General features: G+C 37.8%; 1 protein-coding gene across 3 annotated transcripts; it reads left to right on the top strand.

Moving 5' to 3' along the window:
• The first annotated feature begins 2,894 nt into the window (after positions 1-2,894).
• LOC106632446 (uncharacterized protein C14orf132) lies at positions 2,895-23,546 on the top strand. 3 transcript variants are annotated; one of them, XM_014329962.2, is made up of 2 exons: positions 2,895-3,075; positions 22,676-23,546. In XM_014329962.2, exons 1-2 carry the CDS (start codon positions 3,049-3,051, stop codon positions 22,892-22,894), a joined length of 246 nt encoding a protein of 81 aa, XP_014185448.1. In that variant the 5' UTR covers positions 2,895-3,048; the 3' UTR covers positions 22,895-23,546. The 3 variants fall into 3 exon arrangements, 1 of the variants encoding a protein (XP_014185448.1); XR_001335812.2 differs by lacking the exon at positions 2,895-3,075 and adding an exon at positions 17,311-18,345; XR_001335811.2 differs by lacking the exon at positions 2,895-3,075 and adding an exon at positions 17,311-18,349.
• The last annotated feature ends 891 nt before the right edge of the window (positions 23,547-24,437 follow it).

The raw sequence follows: 24,437 nt of genomic DNA, 5'->3' as shown, positions 1-24,437 counted from the left end.
GTTTCAAGACAAACTGCTACATTTGCAACATCATCTGAGTTAGTGAAAGCAAGCGAAGAAGCATGCATGAAGTCATTTAAATCCACACCATTTAGTAACTCGTTGTTTTGACTGAAGACTAGATGGTTAAAAATAATGAGAATCTGGGGCTGTGAGCCTAGTCAGAGATGTGCCACTGACTTCCAAATATTAAGCAAGAAAATCAAACAAGATGTATAAAAGTGTGAATTTCGTGTTACTATTGCTGGCTTTATAAATAACTCATGAAGTTACGTTGAAACCAAGCACACCATTGTTTTTCTTGTGACATTACCAATAAGTTTGATGTGTCACATGGCCCTCTTCTTATTGAAAAAACAAAGTTGTATCCAAGATGGCCGACTTCTAAATGGCCACCATGGTCACCACCCATCTTGAGGAGTTTTCCCCCTCACATATACTAATGTGCCCCAAACAGGACTTTAATATCACCAACCATTCCCATTTTATTACGGTGTATCCATATAAATGGCCCACCCTGTATACATGGTACACATACACACACGCCTACATATAGCTATATGCTTGACTTTTCCGGCATGGCTCGGATTTGTTATATAACTAATGAATACCACAATAACTTTCAAGTTTTGCGATTGTTTTTCGCAGATTTCTGAAATATTTGTGCAACCTGAGTCTGTGAACAAGTTTATTTTAGCTAGTTTCAGATTTTAGTTTTGGTTTTATGACCTGTTACTAAATATTTTAGCTTTAGTGTGTGTAGCTTGTTCTCATATATACATAATATCCTATCTGCCCAACACCGTATGAGATTTCATCAGCTGTATCAGTAATTTTATGGGTGTTTTTTGTACACACCTCTTCTCGCTTGATCGACACTTGATGGACATGTCACTATGCATTATCACAAAAGATGACTTTCCTTTTTTTCCTTTCCTAGAACACCCAGCTATGTCTGACTGGAATAATACTTTTTCGTGGGCTAATCAGTGCTTTTTTTTACGTTACATACATCATTCAGCAAATGTGTTCTTCAGAATGTTTGACGACAAAAGAAAAATCTGTCTTTTATTCACTTTTATTCAGATAAATACGATTAGTTTAAAAGCATTTGGGGAGTTTCCAGACACAGCATTGGAGATGATTTACATAAAATAGCTTGGCCTTTACAGGAATCAAGAACAGCCAACACCCAGCCCCCAGAATGCGTTCCGTGGCTGCTTACACGACAGTGAACAAAAGATGCGGGGGTCACACCATCAGAGACTGTGCAGCGACTCTACTGCCCCCAAGTGGCAAAGAAAATAAATAAATAAATAAATCAAGTGACGCACATTTAATGCATCACCCTTAAAGCGCTAATTTCGCTCACTTTGTGCAGTCTATGAAAAACGATTATGCACGTATTAAAAAGATTAAAAGAAATGTAAATAACTTACTCTCTATATTAGGGGTTTCACAGGGTTTATTATATATATAGCACTTTTAATTCATTCATTCATCCATTCACACAACAGCCTTATTAAAAAAAACAATATGTGAAAAAATTTGTGGCTATGATGTCTTTTTTATTGTATTTGTTAAAGTTGTGTTTTACAGTGATTGGACGTGGAAGTGTGATAAAGAAATGCACCCAGTAAAACCACATTTCTTCCTGTGGGTTTTAACTGATAAACATGATGTGAGCACACAAACTAATTTTGGCAGCGAACTGATTCAATCTGTGGATCTGCTTCCTCTCTCTCTAATCGTACACATTTCACTTGTCACTCTTTTGTTTAAGTTGACTTTGTGTCTCACTCTCTCCACTGACAGCTGGAGTCACCAGCCCTCAGGCACCGTGACAAACTCTGTACTGCACAACGAAGCTCTGAAACAGCCCGGCCTACACATGGACATGCAGGGCACATAGATGTGGAGTAATTTTCTCACGCTAAATTATGACACACACACACACACACACACACACACACACACACACACACACACACACACACACACACACACACGGGTTAGAGCAGGGACTATTTTGTCATGCATTTGAAAATCACTGCAAAGGGCACAAAGTACTATAGAGGTCTACAGTCATTAGAGGCAATTTGTATCATCATCAAAAAGTATCTCTTTGTACGGCATACAGAGTCCCAGGTAGTGTAATTATTGTTGTTGCACTCTGGTACATTTGGATGTGAAAACATTATTGCTGAAATAATCATGGGGTATATAAAGCAGGAAACAATTAGCTGTTTCTGGATGGTCATCAGTACTTAGTGTTTGAAAATAAGAACTGAATAACAGGAAAGTTATTGCATTTTGTTTTTCAGAAATTTTTAATGATAGATTTAAATTAATCTTTAAGATATTGTTACCCTACCTAAATCAATATAAAACATAAAGAGGAAATCCTCCAAGAGACTATTTTAAACTTTGTTTTAGGACCTTTCTAAAGATGTAAATGCATATTTAAATGTGTGCTGCATTTCAAAAGATACTAAACACAAACCAGAAATGGAAACTTTTGTTTATAGTCAAAGGTTTCCCTCACCCAAAGAGCCAAAGAGCCAAAAATACATTTTTAAGAGACACTATAACAAAATAATAACCTATAACACATAGGGGAAATATTTATTATCTACATGATTTAATCACAGCCTGTGACTCCTTTATAATGGGGTTAAAAAAAACATGCACGCAATACATTCATAATTCAAGGATCCACCTTTGGGATTATGGGGTTCAATCCAAAGTAAGTTGTAAGAGGAAGACGTGGAGTTTAGTGCCAAAGCCATATCAGCATGCTTTATGTGCAACATGCACATCCACAAAGGCAGAGAGGGGGAGAGAGAGACATGTATTGAGAGAAGAAACTCTTCTGTGAAGCATGAAAAGCATTCACAAGTACACTGAGTGAAGCACAGCAGTGCCGTTTTGAAGCCCTCATACTCGTTTTTCTTCTCCTTTTATTTTCTTTGCTGTCAGCTGTCTGACTTCTACTTTAAAGACCGCCTTCTTTAGACGCTCTAGCTGGCAACCTTTGACCCCGGGACAATGGAATTATCACTGATGTCTGCACAGGTAAGGAAACAGAAATATGGTTATCCATATAAGCTCTCACTTTATGACTTTTAGAAGGATATTTAAAAAGTTTTTTTTTTTTACTAAAGAGGAGATAACGAGATACTGGATCATGGTAGAAACTGATTGAGACAATGTGATTTTAGAAGAGAGCACTCCCATCAGGATAAAAATGTGTCATCATAAGACAAAGAGGTAACACTGTTATAATACTTACTTCCCCTGTAATAAAATGGAATTTCACTGTATTTTGTTTGAAATTAATATGTATTTATATTTACCTAGAAGTACTTAAAGGATGATTTGCTACCCTAGAATAGGGTACACAAATTATACTGTAAGAAATTTGAAGTACTGTATAAATTCTGGGCAATTTTGCTTAAAACAAACAATATTTCCCAGTCTTTCGTCATAAGTACACTGTACGATATGGAGTGGCTTAACCTTGGCTTCCATGTGTTTTACAAGCATGAAGAAACCTCTGTCTGAAAGTTAAATTTAAACCACAACAGTGGAAGAAAAGAAAAAAACGAGTTAGAATCAGCTCCATCATTATAAAGTCACGTAGACCAAATTTTTACAGGTATTTCTTTTCTTGTAAGCTGAAAAACAAGAATAGTCCTTATCACATTTTAATTAGTAAAATAAAAGTACAGAGACGAATAGAAAAACCCATCATACACAACAACCTAATGAATCTAAAGGTGTAAAAAGGCAAAGTGAATCCACTCCATAGTACAGTGTACTTTTGATGTCAGATGGGGAAATATTACCATTAAACTGCACACTATTACTGTAATAAATTTTTAAATATTTAAATTTCCTTATAGTATTGATTCGTTTAAAGTAAAAACCTGATATGTGACCCCCTTACTCTTACCTTTAAGAATTTGTAGGTAAATATAATGAAATTGTAATTTAAAATTAACAGTGGAATTCCATTTAATTACAGGGGACTTATGCCTTGCGATGACCTTTATTAAAAACTGGTTATCATTTAGAACAACTTTGCACTCATTTACAGTGACCATGCCACCAACTTCTGCTACATCCACTGGATTCCCTGGCTGTAGTGGTCAAATGTTCATATGTTGTCCAGTATCAACGCTTTAAAAGCCCACAGCCTGATCTCATAGTAATCAAGGTTTTCCAGACATAGTGTGTTGTAGTGAAATTATTATAAAAGTAGACAAAGTACAGATCCCACACTGTCTACTTTTATCAGCCTTTATTATTACTTGGGAATTGTAGCTACAGTGTGTAGACTGAGTCACTGAATCATTAGAAAACTTTTTGTACACTGAAGAGTACAAAATTGCACATTATTTGTACAATTTTAGACAGAGCACATATACAGATATGAGTCAGAAGCAGTCTGTGCAGTAGCTTCTCCCAAAGTAGACACGCGAGCAAGGACTCACGCTTGATTTAAACAACTGAGTCACATCAGCGCTGCTTTTTTCTCGTCTTTCTGCCAATTCTTAACAAAGTGGAGTGAAGTATCCATGAGGCATACACTCACATGGACTGAAATACAGTTGAGAACAATTTGGGGTACAGCTTTGTTCACAAAGACATCGTTGTCCATGAGGGTACTGCTCACATGACTCAAACTGAATGCATATTCCTTTGCTGTATGTTGATTTGCCTTCAAGTGTTATAATTTAAAAAATCACATCACTGTCAGATAGAGGGCTTTCCATTTTCAGGATGCATGAATGAAGCAGTTTTTGCACATCAGCAACTCAACATTTTACTTTTTATCCAGTGAAGCTTTCCAGTCCACTAAGTTCATTTAAAAGTCTTTCATTAAAATAGCATCCAAAGAACAACATGCTTACAAAAATAAGAACTTGGACTTTTTTCTTTAAAGGTTAACACAGCAGCCTCTATCCTGTTACTCTGAATCATGAAAGAATATTCTTCTCTCATTTTTTCCCAGCCTCTGAATTATGATCTTGAGCTTTAGCTATAACCTGAGGGCAATGTTTTATGTTGCAGTAGTGACCCGTTTGGGTATTGGAGGGCTATAAAGCCTACAGATGTGTTTTGCAATATGTCCACAGGCTTTTAAGTGCAAGCACATTAAAACTCCTATTATCACTGAATGTGCTCTTTGAGGAACTGAGTCACTTTTACTGTAGTGCTTTATTTGCAATAGGAAGCATCTATAGTGCATCTCCAAAGATGATTTTTTACTTTTTCTCATAAGAAAATATTTGAGTAACTAGGCTGTCTATTAGCTTGTCTTTTTTTTTTTTTAAATCATAATTATTTAATGGCAAGTATAAAATAGATACATCTTTCTTTATGTGGAAAGGATAAATGAACTTACAGATATGACGGATCATTTTTAAAGGATTTTTTTAAGGACTAAATAGTGTTATTGACAGTTAGAAACCATTTTTTTTACATGTCTTTGGACAAAATGTAAAAAAAGATAGTGGTTGTGACAGCATTCATTCATAACAGACACAGTTTAATAGACTCCCGATGAAATATGCCACAGAAGTATTTATTTATCACATCTGAAAACCTGCTGTTTGGGGAAATAAATAATTTTTCCAATTTGGCAAAAAGAGCTTTCATATATCAAACAGTATGATGCAAAGGCACAAAGAGAAGATGTCACTGTATCACACACAGTAGTTTTGGAGATTGGGTACCTATTTCCTGATGGGTACCCTGTTGTGCAAAGTCTCCTGTTACCATCTGCTTATGGGCACTAAATCAACACACCCTCAGTGCAAAGACATGCTCAAGTAATGGCAACAGAAGCTCAAAGCTTTTCCACACAGCTGGTTAGACTTTCTGCATGTGTGCTGTAGGTTAAAATATAAACTCTTTCAACCAATAATAAACAGTTTTATATCCCTCAATTGAGTGGTAGTTCCCTTTAATCCTCTACTCATTGAGCTTCTCTGCTCCAGACGTGAACTCTGTCTGGCTGAAGGAGTTTGATGGAAAGCCTCATCTGATAGCCATCTGTTCTTAGATAGTTCATCAGATGTGCTCAATGTGTGGTCTTTAATCACCCCACACTAACTGTCAGTGTCGCATCATCGTCGCTACCTTAAAACCACGCATCTCCAAAACTTTGTTAAGAAAAGAACGTATTTTCAGGTGAAAGGCTCAAAGGTCACAACTGAGCTGATGAAGGATGTAAATATAATGTTTCCACTACATTAAATATGGCACAAAATATAGTGGCAAAGAAATCAGTTTCATAATCCGCCTAATTCAAGGTTGACCTTTCAGAAGAGTTAAAAGAAAAAGGAAACAAGTGAAATGTTTTTTTCAATATGTATTTGTCAAATCCTGTAGATGCTGCGTGTCCTTGAGCAACAAACCTCCAAGACTGCTCCTCTGTTGACCCTTTTCCTCTCTTTCAATCCCAACCCCCTTTTTTTCTTTCTGGGAGTGACTGTTAGACTGGTCTTAATTAAGCAATGCCAATCAAAGTGTGTGCGATGTAAATATAGGTCAGATTACCATCTGCTAAAGAGTTTATCAGATGCTTCGGAGCGACATCTGCGTATCACACACAGCAAATTGGATCCATCACGAGCAGCTCGTTCTTCCAGTTCATCCAAAACAAAGAAACATGGATCAGATTTTCGTATTGCTTTGTTTAACAAATAAGTTACCCACATCCATACAGTGATCTATACAGAACTACAGGTCTGTAAAGTAAAGCATGTATGTAATACTGAGAACTAAAACTACTAATACGTTTGCTGTTCTGCCTGAATACACATTTATGACCAAAATATGTGATCATACTTTTTTTTTTGTATTTTGTTTTCAGCATTAAGAAGTTCCCTGTTACTGATGTCCAGTTGTCCAGTACTGAGGACAAGTAAAACTACATTAATCTAAGTAGTTTAACTGCAATCATATTTGATATTTTTTAAAATAATGATCAATATAGGACCACAATAGGAAGGGAATTAGTTTTTTTTTTAAGTATCACATCTTCTCTCCTGGAATTGAACCCCACTTTCTTTTCAGGCATGATAATGACTGACTGAATGCATGCCCAGGCAGCACATTAGTCAAACAGCTGCCACCCGTTACTTGACCTCCGTGTAAAGCATATGTCATCAGTATTCAGGGCTCACATCATCCCAAACAACATGGCAAAGAATCACAACGGCCTTAACAAATACGTGACATTGGCAGCATCATCGACTGCACATGTGACTGATGGACACAAACTACAAGCTGAGCTTGCACAAGACATTTTTGTGTTATAGTGAATTTATATATTTACACACACACACACACACACACACACACACACACACACACACACACACACACACACACACACACACACAATATCTATCTATCTATCTATCTATCTATCTATCTATCTATCTATCTATCTATCTATCTATCTATCTATCTATCTATCTATCTATCTATCTATCTATATGTGTGTATATAAACTAAGTAAAGCTTTTTTTTATACATAGCTTAGGTTTACCAAACTACATTTAGCTCCAAGCCATGTTTGGTGTTGTTCATTTCATCCAGTGTGAATTATTTGGTAGTCTGTGCTTTTAAAGTGTTTTCTCAGCCGTGTTTTGTCAGCAAAAATGAGTGAGGAAGTTTGAAAGTGAAGCTGTATATAAACAGTTTCTGTAGCAGTTACACTAGCGAGTCATGCATTTCTTTAATACCCAGACTTATTTATCAGACGCTGAACTGCTGACATGAATCGTTCTGTAATATTTTGCTTTTCCACTAACTTTCTGACCAACTTCTACAACTTCTTGACCCCTACTGTGTAAAGGTTGCAAAGCAGTACTTCATATATTTTATGACAGAGCATGATCATGTACTACAGAGCAGGTTCTGTCTTGACATAAAGATGGAAAAAGCATTAAGCGTTAAAGTAGCATGCACTATAAATATGGAGCGAGCTTCCAGAGAAAACTTCTGTAGTGTCTTATTTTTTGCCTTGGTTCTTTATTTTTACATTTCCTTTAAACTGGGTTCCTTGATTTTAATATACTTTACAAGGTTTTTATGTTTTGCACTTTAAAGGTGTTTTGATTTTTTTATGCAATTATTATGTAATTATGTAAATCCAAACTAGCCATTGTGTATGAAATGTGCCTACAAAGTTTCTTTGTTTCTACTTTGTGTGCTTCACATTGTTTGGGAAGTCTTTTTGTTGATTTCAAAGAATGTCTGTATGTCGTTTAACATTGCATGAAGCACCTCACGTGTTTGTTCCTTCAGCACAGGGTTGAGATAGCCTTGAGAAATAACTGAAGTCATGACAAATAAAGGCACGGAGGGGAGGACACATAAATGCCCTGCGGCGTACTATAACCTCTGTGATGCTTTATTCATTCACAATGGTTGGCATGATAGATTAGTATCACACGTCAGACATGAGACAGGATGGACACAACTGCACATTGCTACATAAATAATTCAACTGTCAACTCACACTTCACCTTAGAAACTTGATAATTAACTTCTGATGAACAGTTCCTATTTCCTATCTTCTATTTAAGTTTAGACTTGATATATGCAATGAACATGTCATTGCCTAAATGTATGCTTTAATATATATATATTAGGGGTGCAACGATACACAAAATTCACGGTTCAGTTCGGTTCAATACTTTGGTGACACGGTTCGATATTTTTTGGATACAAAAAATGTTCATGCTTTTTTAATTTGTCATTTATTAAAATTATAAATATATATTTTAACTCAAAAGTACATTTTTTAAATTTAATGTTGCTGAAACAACAAAATAAAAAAAAATCTATCTGATTGAGGAATCACTCATCTTTGGAAAAGAGAGTTTATTACAGAGAAATGTCTCTTTCCAAAATAAAAGCTATACTATACGCTTCTTCTGGGCTATATTCTCAGCAGCATATTAAACATATCAGGTCCCCATAAGGAGAATCATGTGCTAACGGCTGTCTAAATGACTCGGGTAAAGTTTGTAGCATGCTGCTTGTTGTTTTTGTCTGCTTCCACTTGTCTTTGCACTAGGATGATGTCGGCGTAAATGTGCAGTCATATTCGTTGTGTTCCCACTAGTGCTGTCAGCGTTAATCTCGTTAAAATGACATTAACGCCATAACGCGGCAAATCTCCGTTAACAAGTTACCGCGGATCGCCCCGTGCGTGGGGCTGGACGGCGTCAACACGTTAACAAGCTAACTGCGCTAACGCACTAGTTCCCACAAATTGAGCATTGCGTGGCACATCCGACATACTGTTTTACTTTTGTCCATGACGCGCTTACCATCAGGGTCATGCTTCACATGAAAACCAAGATAGTTCCAAACGCCAGATCTGAATGAGGGTGGGGGAGGTTCAATTTCGGGTAGGTTGAGGGCCAGAAGAAAATTTAAGCCAGATCTGATGTGGGGGTTCAAGCCTGTTGAACGGCTTAGCTTCTGTCTTGCTAGCTTGCGCTGCGCTCAGTGGATCTGCCTCGACAGTGCAGCCTAGGCGGAGTAGTCGAACGCAGATCCACTGAGCTCTCAACACAGACAGCATCGTCAGAAGAAAGTTGATAAAATAAATAAAAAATTTGTATTGTTCGATACATATGCGTACCGAACCGAAAGCACTGTATCGAACGGTTCAATATATGAGTATATATATATATATATATAATATTGATATACTTATTATCCCACGGAATTATATATATATATATATATATATATATATATATATATAGTATAACTGGGGTAATATGAGGGATTAAAGTGGATTTGACAGGTGGGCTGATCATAAAGTAGTGCAAGCTCCTGGAGATTTTTCTTTGTGTACAGGCAGTAATCAGCTGTGCTGTTACTTCATTATTCACTGCTCTTTATGGACTCACCTAACTGATTTTAACAAGATATAAGTAGATGTTTCACAAGATATATGGCTGATTTTCGACCCCTAGACACATGAAATTAATATAAAATTTTTCAAGTTATTTATTATTTATGTAACTCAATATTGACCATGAACACCACAGCCTGCTCTGCACCAATCCAGCACAGTGCATTACTGTAAGCTGTACAACAATACTGCAAACTAAATAGTTTAGCCTGCATTAAACTGTATCAGACTCCCTAAAACTTTCATGCAGCCTTTGAATAACACAAAATTTAGATACTTCAATTTGATATAAAAAAAAAATTAATAATCACAATGTAGAATCAAATATCTTATTTAAAAACTATAAATAAATGAGGGCATCAGATGTAAGATTTAAATTTCCTTACCTTTTTAAAATAAAAATTAATAATAATCTTTCTAACATATCCTCAATCTTCATCTCTCAGTGTTGCACCTCTTTGTCTCCCTGGGAAATTCCGGTTTTGGACATTTTGTGACAAATTGCAAAAATGATTTGGATGTTTGGTGATATTTTTTGAGCTGTCGAAAAGTTTCATTTGAAATTACAGCCCATAAAAATGTTACTCCTTTTATGCTCATTCCTCCTCTGTAGCACTTGCTATTTATTGATGCAGAGCAACCGAAGCTTCATTTACATCTTCACCTGGAACTTTGGATATGGAACAATTGATGTATTAAAGGTGTAAGTGGACCATGTTTTGTCATTATTTTCTTATTCCTGGGCAAGTATCAAGATGCTATCGTGCTGGAAACAACTCCTGGAGCACATGGAAAAAAGCAATCATTCGACAGTGTTGTGCATTAGACCGTCTAACAGTGTTCCGTATCATTCTGGTCTGCGTTTATTCACATTACTGAGGCTTTAAATGTTAATGCAGTGACGTGTTTCATTCATTTTCTATGATATCTTGGCAGTGTAGTATAATCTCCGGTGCAATATTTCAGTGTTTCCTTTTATGTATTACATTATAACTTGGCTTCATACAACCGTCAGAAGCATTCCTGATAAGGTCAGATGACCTATGAGGTAACACATTCAGTAATCCATGTACATGTGATTTTGTTACATGGCAGCGTGACTTGGTTGTTCAAGTGATAACAAGACCAGGATTCACGATGATGGTTGAGCGCAGAGGAGTTCACATGGCGTGCTCCCTGTGAACTCCTCTGCGCTCAAACATCATCATGAATAGGAAAAAGACTAAAATACGAACATAATCAGATTATATAATCAAAGGGAAATGACTGACTAAGGAACAACTGTTTACGGTATAAGGTATATTGCATGATACCTCATACATATATTTTTATGTATGAGGTTGAATTTCATAACTTATTAATAAGACAAAACGAAATGTCCATGTTCAAAAGTGATGAAAATGGTTATTTATAAATCATTGATTAAAGTCGGGGAAAATTGTTTTACAAGAGGCAGCACAAAAAATTTACTGGCATTTTGTTTTTCCTGCTAAAAAGCAAATGGAAGACATGACATAAAACGCAAGTCCCAAGGATTTTATCCTTCTGTAGTACAGAAAATAAATACAAACCAGCCATTTAAAAAGATTTGTATCTACTGTATGACTGAATTTATTTTGGCTTTTTTATTCATTTTTTATTGCCTTTGATGACTGTATGTTGTCCTGACTTTTTCCAACCAGTTAGCAGAGGGATATTGTCATTCACTGTATGGTTAGTTCAAGGCACCAAAATACTTGGTTAGGTTATGGTTTGGATTAAACCACTTTGGTAATTACCAGTGATGAGTACATGCATGTGAGGGAAAACAAAACAATCAGTGCATGGGTGTTACACAGAAGCTGAAAACTAGCAGCTGCCTGTTAAGGTTTACTTGCTGCGTTTGTTGTTGGTTTGTTGACCCATCTGTCAACCCCAACCTCCTCCATACATGGACTTACAGTTGTGGTCAGAAACTTACAGCCATGTTTCACAGGGATGAATATCATAGTAACTTTGGAGTTTTAAGGATTTCTTTGCAATATTGTTTTTCCAGGGTGGAATGATTTTACAGCATATGTCTGTAAAGGTTCTCAGTCATCCAGGTCATCGTACACTGTAAAAAAAAATCCTAAAAAACATTAATATTCCGGCAGCTGGGGTGCCAAAATAATACCATAAAATAACAGAAAATAACTTTCTCATGAAAATACGGTTATTTTCAGTAATGACAATACAGTTTGTTGCCCTAATTTTACATGGGATTTTGCCTTTTTCAAGTGCTTTTAAACATTAAATTAGGAACATTTTAATGTGATTAAACAATGAAATTACCTATAAACAAGGTCAATGAATGCGGCAATATGAATAATAATACTTAAATGTACAGAAATATACAGTTAACAGTTGGTTTAAATAATAATGGATTGCATTCATATAGCGCTTTTTGAGACCCTCAAAGCGCTTTACAATTCCACTTTATAATTCCCCTCTGGCCATCACCAGTAGGTGGTAGGTGAAGTGTCTTGCCCAAGGACACAACGACCGAGAGTGTCCGAGCCGGGGCTCGAACCGGCAACCTTCTGATTACAAGGCGAACTGCCAACTCTTGAGCCACGATCGCCCTAAATAACAATAATAATAATAATTATTTGATGTAAAAAAGTTTATAAGAATCATTCTATATATTTTTCCATAGCATTACATTTGAATTTAACAGTTCAATCTTTCAAATAACGGACAAATATTTGTGAAATTATGATACATTTGTGACTGTATTTTAACAATCTAAATATGCATATGTACAGACAGATACATTTAAAAAACAAGAAAATTATGTTTTATTACATTTACAGTGATTTTACGTTAATTTACATTTGAAATGTAAAATCACAGTCTATTTATGTGAATTTAATTTGTATTTGTATTGTATTTATTTATTTATTGTCATTGTCAGAGAACAATGAAATTGCATTTGGGGCTTCCGTACAACCCGTAAATAAAATAATGAAGAAAATAATAAATACCCCTTAAAACCCAAGTGTAAATATTTAACCCAGTGTGACTCCAGTGCAATAAGACAATCCTTAGCAACAACATGAGAACATGACAAGTAAACATGAGAACCTGACAAGTAAGTTCAGTGCTATTAAGAAGTTGGATATGGTTATTGTCCGTGAGAGGGGGGCAGAGAGTTCAGGAGCCTCACAGCCTGTGGATACAGGCTGTTGGCCAGTCTGGATGTTCTGGCCTGTATAGACCTGTACCTTCTCCCTGAGGGCAGCAGGTGGAAAAGGTGGCGCGCAGGGTGATGTTGGTCCCGCAGAATACTGTGCACCCGTCTCAGACAGCGAGTGGGGAAGATATTACTAATCTCTGGCAGACTTATTCCAATAATTCTGCCAGCTTCTTTCACCACCCGCTGGAGTGCTTGCTGATCGGCCTTGGTGCAGCTGGGGAACCACACTAGAAATCCATACGTCAGAACGCTGCTGATGGCACAGTTGTAGAAGTTCAACATCAGAGATCTGGGAATGTGTGCGCTCCGCAGTCTCCTCAGGTAGTAGAGGCGCTGTTGGGCTTTCCGTGCAACTGAGGTGATATGGTTGCCCCAGGACAGGTCCTCGGTCACAGTTACCCCCAAGAATTTAAAACTGCTCACCCTCTCCACCGCCTCACTGCCGATGAAGAGAGGCAGATGGTTGTTATGACCCTTCCTCCGGAAATCTACAATGATCTCCTTGGTCTTTTTGGTGTTTAAGACCAAGTTATTGTCGTGGCACCATGACTCTAGTTGTTGCACCTCTGTCCTGTAGTTTGTCTCATCGTTGTTGGATATAAGTCCGAGCACTGTGGTGTCATCGGCAAACTTAACAATGAGATTGGACGCGCAGGAGGAAATACAGTCATGGGTGAAGAGAGTGTATAGCAGAGGGCTCAGGACACACCCCTGAGGGGCACCGGTGTTGACCACAAGGGTGGAAGAGGTGTTCTTACCCACTCTGACACTCTGTCTGTGATTAGTGAGGAAGTCCACAATCCAGTTGCACAGAGAGGAGTTCAGTCCCAGTTGGTGGAGTTTGGGACGGAGTTTGTATGGCCGGATGGTTATTATATTCTAGAAGAACAGTACAAAACTGTAAAATACACAGTAAAATACTTTTATATATTTTTTTTTACAGTGTAGTCTAAGGAGCTTAGAAAGAAAAGCTTCTGGACTTTTTTAAGTTGCTTGAAGACGTTTCACCTCTCATCCAAAAAGCTTCTTCATTTCTAGAGTCAAATGGTGGAGAGTCCCAGATTTAAGCCCTGTGGGAGTTTCCCCCCGAGAGAGACAAAAGGACCGCCTAAAGATCCTCTACCTAATCACATGAGCCAAGATGTGAAAACGGGAGTGGGTCACAATCAGCCAAGGTTTCGGGTAAACTCATTGTGAAACCTAACCCCACCCTATCATGTGATTTCCTGCGGTCAGATGTCCCAGGATGTGAGTGGGCATTAAGGCGTTATTCTCTCATGTCAAAATTATACATACAGACACAAATAATCATTGACGAGTGTTTGTAAACTTCTCATCACAACTGTATTTGCTCTAACATTATCATATTTAACTGATAAATTCAGTTAAATCCTTTAATCCTTTTTTAAAATTGAATGCGTAAGTGACATTAAGTTACACTACCTATACTGTATGTGTGTGTGTCTGAAGCACACAATAACTGAGTGAATGCTGCTCTTTGTTTGTCAGTCAGGATTTGAAGCCTCCAGCAAAACTAAGCAAAGATTCAACCAGCCATAAGAGCAGGCTCTTCTGCAGAGTACTCGCACTTGCTCATCACCGAGTGCGGTCATCTCTTTTTTTCTTTCGCTCGTCTTCTTGCTCATTTTGTTTCTTTTTCCCCCTCTCCTCGCACAATTGCTGCTTCAATTCTTATCATGAATTCATTCAGCTAAAGTTCGCCTTAGACATTTCTTCTCATCACATGGCTCATTAACTTATAAATTATGGAAATTATTTTCAGCTGCATACTACATTTTGATTTAGTTTGCTTGGTGTCATTTATTTCAGGGCAAACCATCATGTCTTGGGTGTGATTTAAAATGAACTCAGTTAAACTAGGTTTGTCTCAAAGGCTCTAAGGCGTGTTGCAAGCAGGAGACAATATCAGCAGGTCTGTAAAACTCTACAAATGTAATTTAATGATTTGCATATATTGTACCTTTTTGAGCTTTTATTCTTTTAATCACAGAATAATAACCCAGTACCGTGGCCTCAGAACCATAAGCCACTCAAGCTTGCTTTATTACTCCATTTGATTATTTATTTATTTAAATTATCTTGTGTAGTAAAACTGAGACTTGTGATCAGGTAAAGTTGGGTGTGCTCAGGGTGGTAGCTGGTAGTAGGTGTGAGTGTCAGCATGAGTTGTCAATGTTAGCCCTGATGACCTGTCCAGGTTATACCTCAGCTCTTGACCTGACAACTGGGATAGATTCCAGATTTCCCAAGACACCGAATTAGAACAACATGGATAGATGGCTGGAGAAAGACTGTATCAAAGAACTGGTTCATTTTGAATATTATTTTCTTTTCTATGCATCTCTGACATTTTTTAAAATAAGCATTTCCATCACTGAACAAATATCAGATTTATTATTAAAGAATAACATCATGTAGCCAATAAGTACATTTTTAGGTAGAAATGTTTGCTGGTTCATCAGATATAAATCCTCTATAGATTGCATGTTTAAAATGCTCTGGATCATGCTAACTAACCTGTGCTTATTAGCGAGAGCCTCTTCTGTTACAGAAGTGTTTTGGGGGGAGATTCTACAGATCTAATGTATCGATAACATTATAACATTCCTTATATAATAAAACCATGCAGAAAATGCCTAGTGAGGGTACAGAGCAGTCCAGAGCTAACTGTGCAAACTGTATGAATAAAGAAGTAGCTAAGCATCATTTTCATCTGTATTTTCTTCCTCTTCCTCTGCTTTCACTGCCTGTAATTTTGTGACAGATGTTTCACAAAGAAGATGAACAGCTGGATGCTGTGAGGCTGTTTTTTCAGCCTTTTACTTTTCTCTCTTCTGTCTCTCCTTCTCTCTTCCCCTTTTTCTTCCATCCATGTTTTTCTCTTAAATAAGTACCATATGGACCAAAGATCCCAGTCATGGCAATATCTAACCTGTCAAAGGTGAAATGAAAACATAATCTTCCCATTCTTTAAAGATATTGCATATAAAGCTGAAACACACTTTAAAATAAAGATACACTACGTCTCTGAAGACGAATATCTAATAAAACATCTGTGAGTATGGACCTCTTTATTCTCTCCATCTTTTTTCTCTTCACTTCAATCCCCTCTAATTTTAGATAACTGTGCACTTTCAGTGATTGATGAATGCGTGTTTCTGCAGCATATGTGTGTGCATTCATTTGTGTCTTGTGTGTACATGAGTGTGGGATTACAAAAGGCGCTTTCTCTATCTGCCCTCAGTGTAGAAGCACATTACATAACTTTATAAACCATGCCTGTCCTGGACACATATACATTTACACGTGTATGCAACCACACAGTCACACAGAATAAGCTTTATATCTACATAGGCATGCATTTCCTGCACCTGTTCATTTAGAACAGAGACAAGCAAATGAATGCCAACACATATGCTCATGCAGAAACATAAAGGCTACACATGTGCTTCCTCACTCTAAGCAACAACAGGATGCACATGCAGATGGGCACAGAGAGTAGACTCAAATGCTAACTTATTCTAAACAGATGAACAGAAGAAATCTCTAATTCTAATATATATAGATATATCTCGGCAGTACTACAAGTCCTGCAGCACTATACGCTACATCATCTAGGGAGGGATGATACTACCACGCTTTGAATCAAGAGAGTAAAGTGATGCACAGGGAAACAGGGAGAGATTCATGAAAGGATAGTGGAGGAAAAAATAGCAGGTTAGATGATGTGAGAAGGAAAGCAAAACAGCAATGTGTTAATTTTATGGGTGATATCACTACATTTGAAGAGCGAGAAAGATGTAGAGGAGGTCAAAAGCAGGGCATAAAGATTTGTAGAAGCAGAGGCAGCAGTCTCAGGCAAACATCAGGATGAAGTTAGGAGGATAAAAGTTTACATATTACGGCGTGACGGGTGGGAAGTGAAAAGTTAAGAGGCAGAAGACCTGCTCTGATTCTTGTTTCTTTATTTCTCTGCAAACATCTTCTCTTTCCATTCCTTTACTTGTATGTTTCTGTTTTGGGGCTTGTAACTAATAATATAGTAGTTATTTGTGAATTACTAATTAAGCATTAGTATTAGGGGTGCAGCGGTTAGCAGTTTTGCCTCACAGCAGAAGGTCTTGGGTTCAAATTCACTGACCTTTCTGTGTGGAGTGTGCATGTCCTGTCTGTGCCTGCATGCCTTCTCTGTGGTTACTCTGGTTTCCTCCCACAGTCCAAAGACATGCATGTTAAGTTAACTGGTGAATCTAAAGTGTAAATCGTTGTCTGTCTCTCTGTGTTGGCCCTGCGACAGACTGGTGACCTGACAGCTGTGACATGCTCCAGACCCATCTTAACCCTGAACTGGATGAGCAGGAGGCACTGTTGCTGTGTATGAGTGCAAACACTTGACCAACCCTTTGTTCATGTTTTAACAAAAAGTACGGCGGTCTTAAACAGTGACTGAGACAACTTACATGTTGAGACAGTTGTCTTCTGCATGGATTCACAGAGCATGACGCACACAAGCTGCGAGACATGCTATCTTACACACATGTTCTCTAATTTGTGCATATGGCTTCACTCGTACATGCAGATGAATGCTGTTAATATTTGTACACGAGCTCCCGAAATGCCAACATGCATTTGACTAAGCAAGCTGAGTCGAGTGCCGAGTGCTCACAGTGCCGCTGGTTCAAATCTGTAGGTGGATGCATCTCAAACCTCCGCCCTATTGTTCTTCTCATTTGCGGCTGAACAACATCATTTTTCACTTTTCTCGCCGTCCGTCAGGGCTCTCCTTCACTGATACATAAATAGTCTGTCAGAGTGAGGTTAGAAACCTCCAGCTCAGCTGTTTCGGAGATGAAACCACTCCCACCCTTACCCACGCACATTTTTACATCCATACTCTCACAGTGGGATCTCTATAGCTGTCGCACACACACATGCTCTCACAGTGTACACTCATCTCTCACTTTCACTGGAAAGGATAGCGCTCTCTCTCTGTCTCTCTCTCTCAGTGTATACTGTGTCTCTCTCAGATGCAGTTAGGTCTCTCATTCTCATGAAGCGCAGCTCCTCTCTGTTTCTGGATGCACTCTAAGTCAGAGCGTAGGACAAGACAGACCGCATCCTAAGAACTGGTTTCTTTCTTCGCATACAGCCGGCAGTAGGTACAACTCTCTGTTTTCATACTTTCTTTCTAGCTTGTTTGTCATTATATGGTGTGTTTTAGATACATCGATTTTTGTATAAGGATTCCTGGAATCACTTGGAAACTTTTAATCACTCGTATGATCTTAATGGAGATTGCTCTTGGTATCAAAAGCATGACAAAATGTCCCGTGCATCAGATGCAAGGCATGTTAAACTTGGACAAATTTACAGACACTTACAGAGGATCAAGCATGTGTAAGGTGCATTCTCAAATTCAGTATCCCAGCAGCTTTGCACTTGACTTGTTTTGTTACTTTAGAGCGTTTGAGAGTGAACAAGAAGGTGATCTGTATTTTCAGGACCAGCAACAGGCTGAATATGATTGTCTATTTCTTGAGAGTTAGATATGCATTAAGATTATGTTTATTTATGTATTTTAATTTAGGGTTCTATTTAGCTTTTTTCTTGACTGAAGGTGTGTTTCTATCACTGCTAAATCACTTTCTCACTCTGAGTGTGATTGGTGATTGGTATTTCTTCTAGATGTGTGTGGTCTGTAATTAAATCTCAGTTATCTAGTACTCAGTCTGTGCGGTATCCAGTAAGAAGAGGATTAATCTCACTTATTATATGACTTAATTTGCAACATTTCTATTGCAGTTATATCATACTGATCAAGATACAGTTATATATCAGCGTATTTGTGGAGATGAATTCTGCAGATGAATTTAAAGTTGTTTTTTATGCCATGCCTACTATAGTATAGTGGCTAAAAAATGAAAGCAAAACAATGAGTTAGATAAATCCAATATTTAACAGAAAATTAACTGAAACAATTCTGATATGGTTCACGATATACACTCAATGTCTTTCTTTAGATTTCTTTATTTACAGTTTGCAGTACAAGCTTAGATTTTTCTAGATCTTATAATGCACAATCCAGAAATAAACACAGTCGTTTTTAGCTGGAGACACATACAATTCTGAGATTGGGACACAGTGAAAATGTTGAGCTAAAGTGTGAAAAAACAGCACTTAAAGTAAAACTATGAAGATGCTGTAGCACTGAAAGACGTCACTTCCTTATATAACTTTAATGTGACTGAACAGATTGCTGCCTTTTCACACTGCTCAGTGCAGTGACTGTAAGCTTGTTGTGTGTGAGAGTAGATGTGTGGTTAAGTGTGTGTGGCTGGTTGTATGTAAAAACACTGCTGAAAAGTATTGTATTTGTAGTACAATACTGCAGTGGATGTCTTTGGTTCACATCTAAGAGCACAGCATTTGCTTATGCCGCGGTTCATTAATTCATTAATTTGTAACTCATTTGCCGAATCCTTTCTCGTGTCCCCACAGGCTTTTAATATCAGATTTTCCATCCAAAGACTGAGCTTTTTTTCTCAAATAAACAAATAAAGGTAAAATGAAAAAAAAAAAAGAACTAAAATCAGAAATTAGATCTTAATGTGTTAGCACCCATACAGTACGACCCGACTTCCACTTTCAGTTGACCACGCGGAGTCATAGCGTACAGTATAAGAAACTACTTGAATTCAGACTGTGTCATCCTAAAAACAAACTCATTATATCTTTGGATAATTTGTCCTCCAACCATGTGGTGTAATAACACTTGCTCATGCTCATGCTGCTTTTCTTGATGACCTTTTCCTTTTACTCGCAGAATGAGACACTGCCTCTGGGCACAGACTTTCTAATGAAAAAGTGAGCGATTTCACCACTCCCACTGTTACAGTATGCTTTGCCGCGGTTTGGTTTGATACTTTGGTGACATGGTTCAATATTTTTTCGATACAAAAGAAAAGTTCATGCCTTTTTAATTTGTCATTTATTAAAATTATAAATATATATTTTAACTCAAAAGTACAGTTTTTAAATTTAATGTTGCTGAAACAACAAAATAAAAAACAAAACAAATCTATCTAATCGAGAAATCACTCATCTTTGGAAAAGAGTCGAGCGCAGATCCACTGAGCTCTCAACACAGACAGCATCGTCAGAGGAAAAGTTGATAAAATAAATTAAAAATTTTGTATTGTTCGATACATATGCTACCGAACCGAAAGCACTGTATCGAACGGTTCAGTATCGATACGAGTATCGTTGCACCCCTATTATATATGTATATGGTTAGATTTTCTGTATGATTAGACTGCATGTTGCTTGCTTTATGATAAATTTCTCCAAACCTGCATTCACTTGTGAAAAATCCCAGGAGGCAGTTTTAATTAAATATAGATATTAGATGGCGTCTGTGGGCACTCGCAAAGTTTTCTCATAAATTATGCTGCCACATCTTAATGGTTGCAATGTTTTAAATTCTTCCTTTTTTTCAAGGACGGTATGAAAACATGCAGCTGCTTTTGGATAAGATGAGACAGCTGGGAATGAATGATCGTGTATATTGGAAAACATCATCATACTGTACATACGCTGGATTTAATATGTACACTACAAGCTCTGCGATCTGCTTGGCTGGGACATGTAGCCTAAGCTCTGCTTGATCCCCGTGTGATCAGTGGATTTTTATGCATTGAAATCAAGGATTAGCTGTTTTATACATCATTATGTTCAATATTTGTGCCTGAATCTGGATTTGTTTGGCAGTGTTTTGTCTTTGTGCCCAATAGCTGGTCAAAGAGTGATGAGATACAAAGATAGTTCATGCCAAAAACTAAAATAAAACCAAACACACATTAAATCTTGTGTACTTTATCTGGTGTGAAGACAGAAGAAGTCTTACTAGTTAAAACTAGCAGGCATTTTAACCATGTTCTCATGTCATGCTTCAAATGACTCTTTGCTCATTCCTCAAAATTAGCGTTTAAACTTGACAAAGGTAAAAATATCCGCTCCCTTGTACAGAAAGCATATTCACTAAACTCAGCTAGAGTTCTCTTGTAAATATTCAGTGATAACGAAGTGAGTTCTTAAAAACAAAAAAACAAAAACGTCTGTATGAGTGAAATTTGCCCTGAAGTCACATCTGGAGTTAGGTCGTAGAGAGGGTAGATGGGGACATAAACGCTGCCTGAGAAGCTCTTGGGGTCAAACTGAACCTGATGTTTGAAACATCCCAGAGCCATAGCTGTGTTCACAGTCACAAAGGTCTGACCTCAGCTGCAGTCACAATGACGCAGCGTCAGAAACATTTGTTCATCGGATGAACGTGACATTTGAAGAGCTACATTCAAATCATCCGTCCCCTATTGCAGTGGGGGTGATCGCAGTGATCAGAAATAAATAACAAACTAATGAGTATAGATAAGAAGGAATGTTTAGTTCTTAAAAATATACTATTGATCAAATAAATGAACATTTCCAGACACAGTCAGATCCGACTCACCTTTTTTGGACAGTCAAGTTTGAACATTATGTTGCTCAGCAATCACAGAACGGCTCCTTAACATGCCTAAATACCTACAAGTCCAAGGGTCAAACTCAGCTGAACTTTTCATCTGTCAGGGTGAAAACTAGAATTATTAATGGTCACTGGGCTGTCTGTTTGTATCGCAGACTGTGCAGTCTCTGCTTTAAGAGTATAAGACACCCTGTGTGGTTGTGTTTGGGTGTTCTGGTGAGTTTGTGAGAAACGTTACAGCGGATTATGCCGATGCATCCTGAGTTTCAACCTCGTGTGCGTGTGTGTCACACCTCCGGGATGAATAGTGACAGCAACATAACCTAAGCAAGTGGCTAAAACTTGAGGTGGCTTGGACCTCATGCGTGTAAATGTGTGCGTAGGGCTGGAAGAAGAGCGTAAACATACATGAGCGTGTGCTCGTATTTCTACGAATACTGGCTGCATCTCTTTCCTGTCTGATGGGATAATATGAAAGCCCACAGAGGACAAACACCTCCACCTGAGACTAAAAATGGGATTCATTTTGTGCCTTGTTTGCTTTCTGATTTTCTCTTTCATCCTCTTTGTGTTTGCCTCTGCAGCTTTTAGTAATGTGAAGCATGTGACGGACTGTTAATCCGTCTGAGAATTAATCCCTTTGAGATGCTGCGTTCTCGTCACTGTACGCTAGCTCTCCTGAGACCAGGAGCAGCTGTTTGTTTAACCTGAACAGAAAATATCATTTTCCAGTTGTGCCTTTCATCACTCTATTATTTATGTTGTACTGAAAACGGTGCTCACTTGCAATATTTTTCATTTCTATAGCACCAATTCATCACTACATTGTAGGTTAGAGACCTTAAAATATTGAGTACCAGATTAAAACCCTATTTAATCGCATATTTCAGCTTGTCATTCGTGTTGTTGCACCTGACTTTATTAATCACCCAGTTTTGTTTTTCTTTCTCTACTTACCTGGCAGCAATTCCCGGCTGTGAGTGGGGCCTTCATGGATTCTCCGTACAACGGCAACACGTCCTTGCAGACGTCCACGTCCAACCTCAACGCCGGCTATTCGCGGCCCTCGGAAGCCGAGGATGACGGCAAAGTGTCCAGTGACACCATTTGGCTGTGGATTGCTGTCCTGGCAACAATTGGCAACATAGTGGTGGTGGCTGTGGTTTGTGCCTGTGCCTTCTGACAAAGTAGAAGAGTGGAACAAAAAAATTCTGCTGCTGTCGGACATAGCAACTCTTGTATATTTTGAAAATATACTTTCTCTAGAAATGTTGTAAAATAGCCTTACTTTAAGACTGATCCCATGGATTATTTTTCTTTTAAATATAAGCATCAGTTTGAATTTTGCAGAGGAATTTGCATGGGAGTCTTTATTCCCACAGCCCCGTCACCCCACTCCTTTTTCAAAACGTAAAATCAGCGATCATATTGAAATAATTAGCTCACAGAATCTTTCTGTTCATTTGTACAGTTCAACAACCACAAAAGGAAAGCAACAATTAAGGTTGTGATATATGTTGGTACAGAAGTTCACTTTAACGTAAAATGTGATGAAATGGCTCATTGGCCAAACTCAGATGACGTGCATGTACATCATGTAGTTTGTTACACGATGCAGGAACTTTTCTCTTTTTTTAAAATTTCCAAAGTGAAAACTACATATTACAGTTAAAAACAGACCTTTGTTCCCTTATGCAATGCACAGATTTAAAGACATTTCTGCTGTTACCCTTGTTCTGCCTGTTTCTAGAATGCTTCATTTGAGAGCACTATCATAATTCATTGGTTTCCTTTGTGTGTAACCTGTTTAATATGCATTAAAACCATGGCTATGACTCAGTTTTAATCCTGTGCACTTCTTTGTAAACAATTCTGATTGTTAAAGGCCACAGAAACTTGTCCTCGGGCTCGCCCTTTAAAGCTGAAGGACTAAAAGTGTCACAGCGATGTTTATTTTAGCCTCCGTGAAAACAGTGTATTAGCATTTTCTACTAGGCACTGCTACCTGAGCAAAATAGGAAATTTATTATTTATGAGTTATTTATTTTGGACTCTGGACAGAATAAAAGCTATGGTCCTAAAATTGTAGTAATATGCTTGCACGGGTCAGTTATTACGTAAACGGATTTTGAGCTGGTTACTCTGCAGGCTCAGCAGAGGTCAGCGTCACAACCACAAAGGATTAGATAAGATCAAGAGCCTGATCTCTTACGGGGACCAGAAGCCAGAAGGAGGTCAACTGTTTGAAGCTTCACACTGATGAGTTAATGGTCAGAGGTTTGAGCAACCAGTGCACCGATGAGTTTTTATTTTTATTATCAGCAAACATACTACTGGAAACCTGCACAGTAATATGGTTACTGTGATATGACCCATTCCTCTGTGGATTCACATTTTGATGCCTCAGCTTTCCCTCTTTACATTTAGGTTTTCTCTTGGCTTTCTGGAGTCAAGAGTGTAAAGAGTGTTATTTTTATCTTTATGGATGCGCCTTAATGGGAGAAACTCCATTCATTCATACATTTCCCCCCATGGTGCTGGAGCCTATTCCAGCTGTGATAGGTTAAGAGGCGGGACACACCCTGGAGAGGTCACCAGTCTAATATCTACTAATACCTGCTAAAATAGTTCCAGATTGATAGAAATGAATTCATTCAGTGACTAAAACTGGAGCACAAATGTCTTACATCACTAAAAATGCTCCAAAAGGCACCAGCGAGTCAAGG

Source organism: Haplochromis burtoni, unplaced genomic scaffold (assembly GCF_018398535.1).
Source record: "Haplochromis burtoni strain Fernald_Lab_line unplaced genomic scaffold, NCSU_Asbu1 Contig_15, whole genome shotgun sequence".
NCBI lineage: Eukaryota > Metazoa > Chordata > Actinopteri > Cichliformes > Cichlidae > Haplochromis > Haplochromis burtoni.
The sequence above is the reverse complement of the archived record's forward strand: the minus strand, read 5'-3'. Positions and strand labels throughout refer to the sequence as shown.

Bases quoted from the DNA above. Each gene is read 5' to 3' on its own strand.
- LOC106632446 (XM_014329962.2), top strand. From the start codon at position 3,049: ATGGAATTATCACTGATGTCTGCACAG. The intron at 3,076-22,675 runs GTAAGGAAACAG...CTTACCTGGCAG, and splicing joins TATCACTGATGTCTGCACAG to CAATTCCCGGCTGTGAGTGG.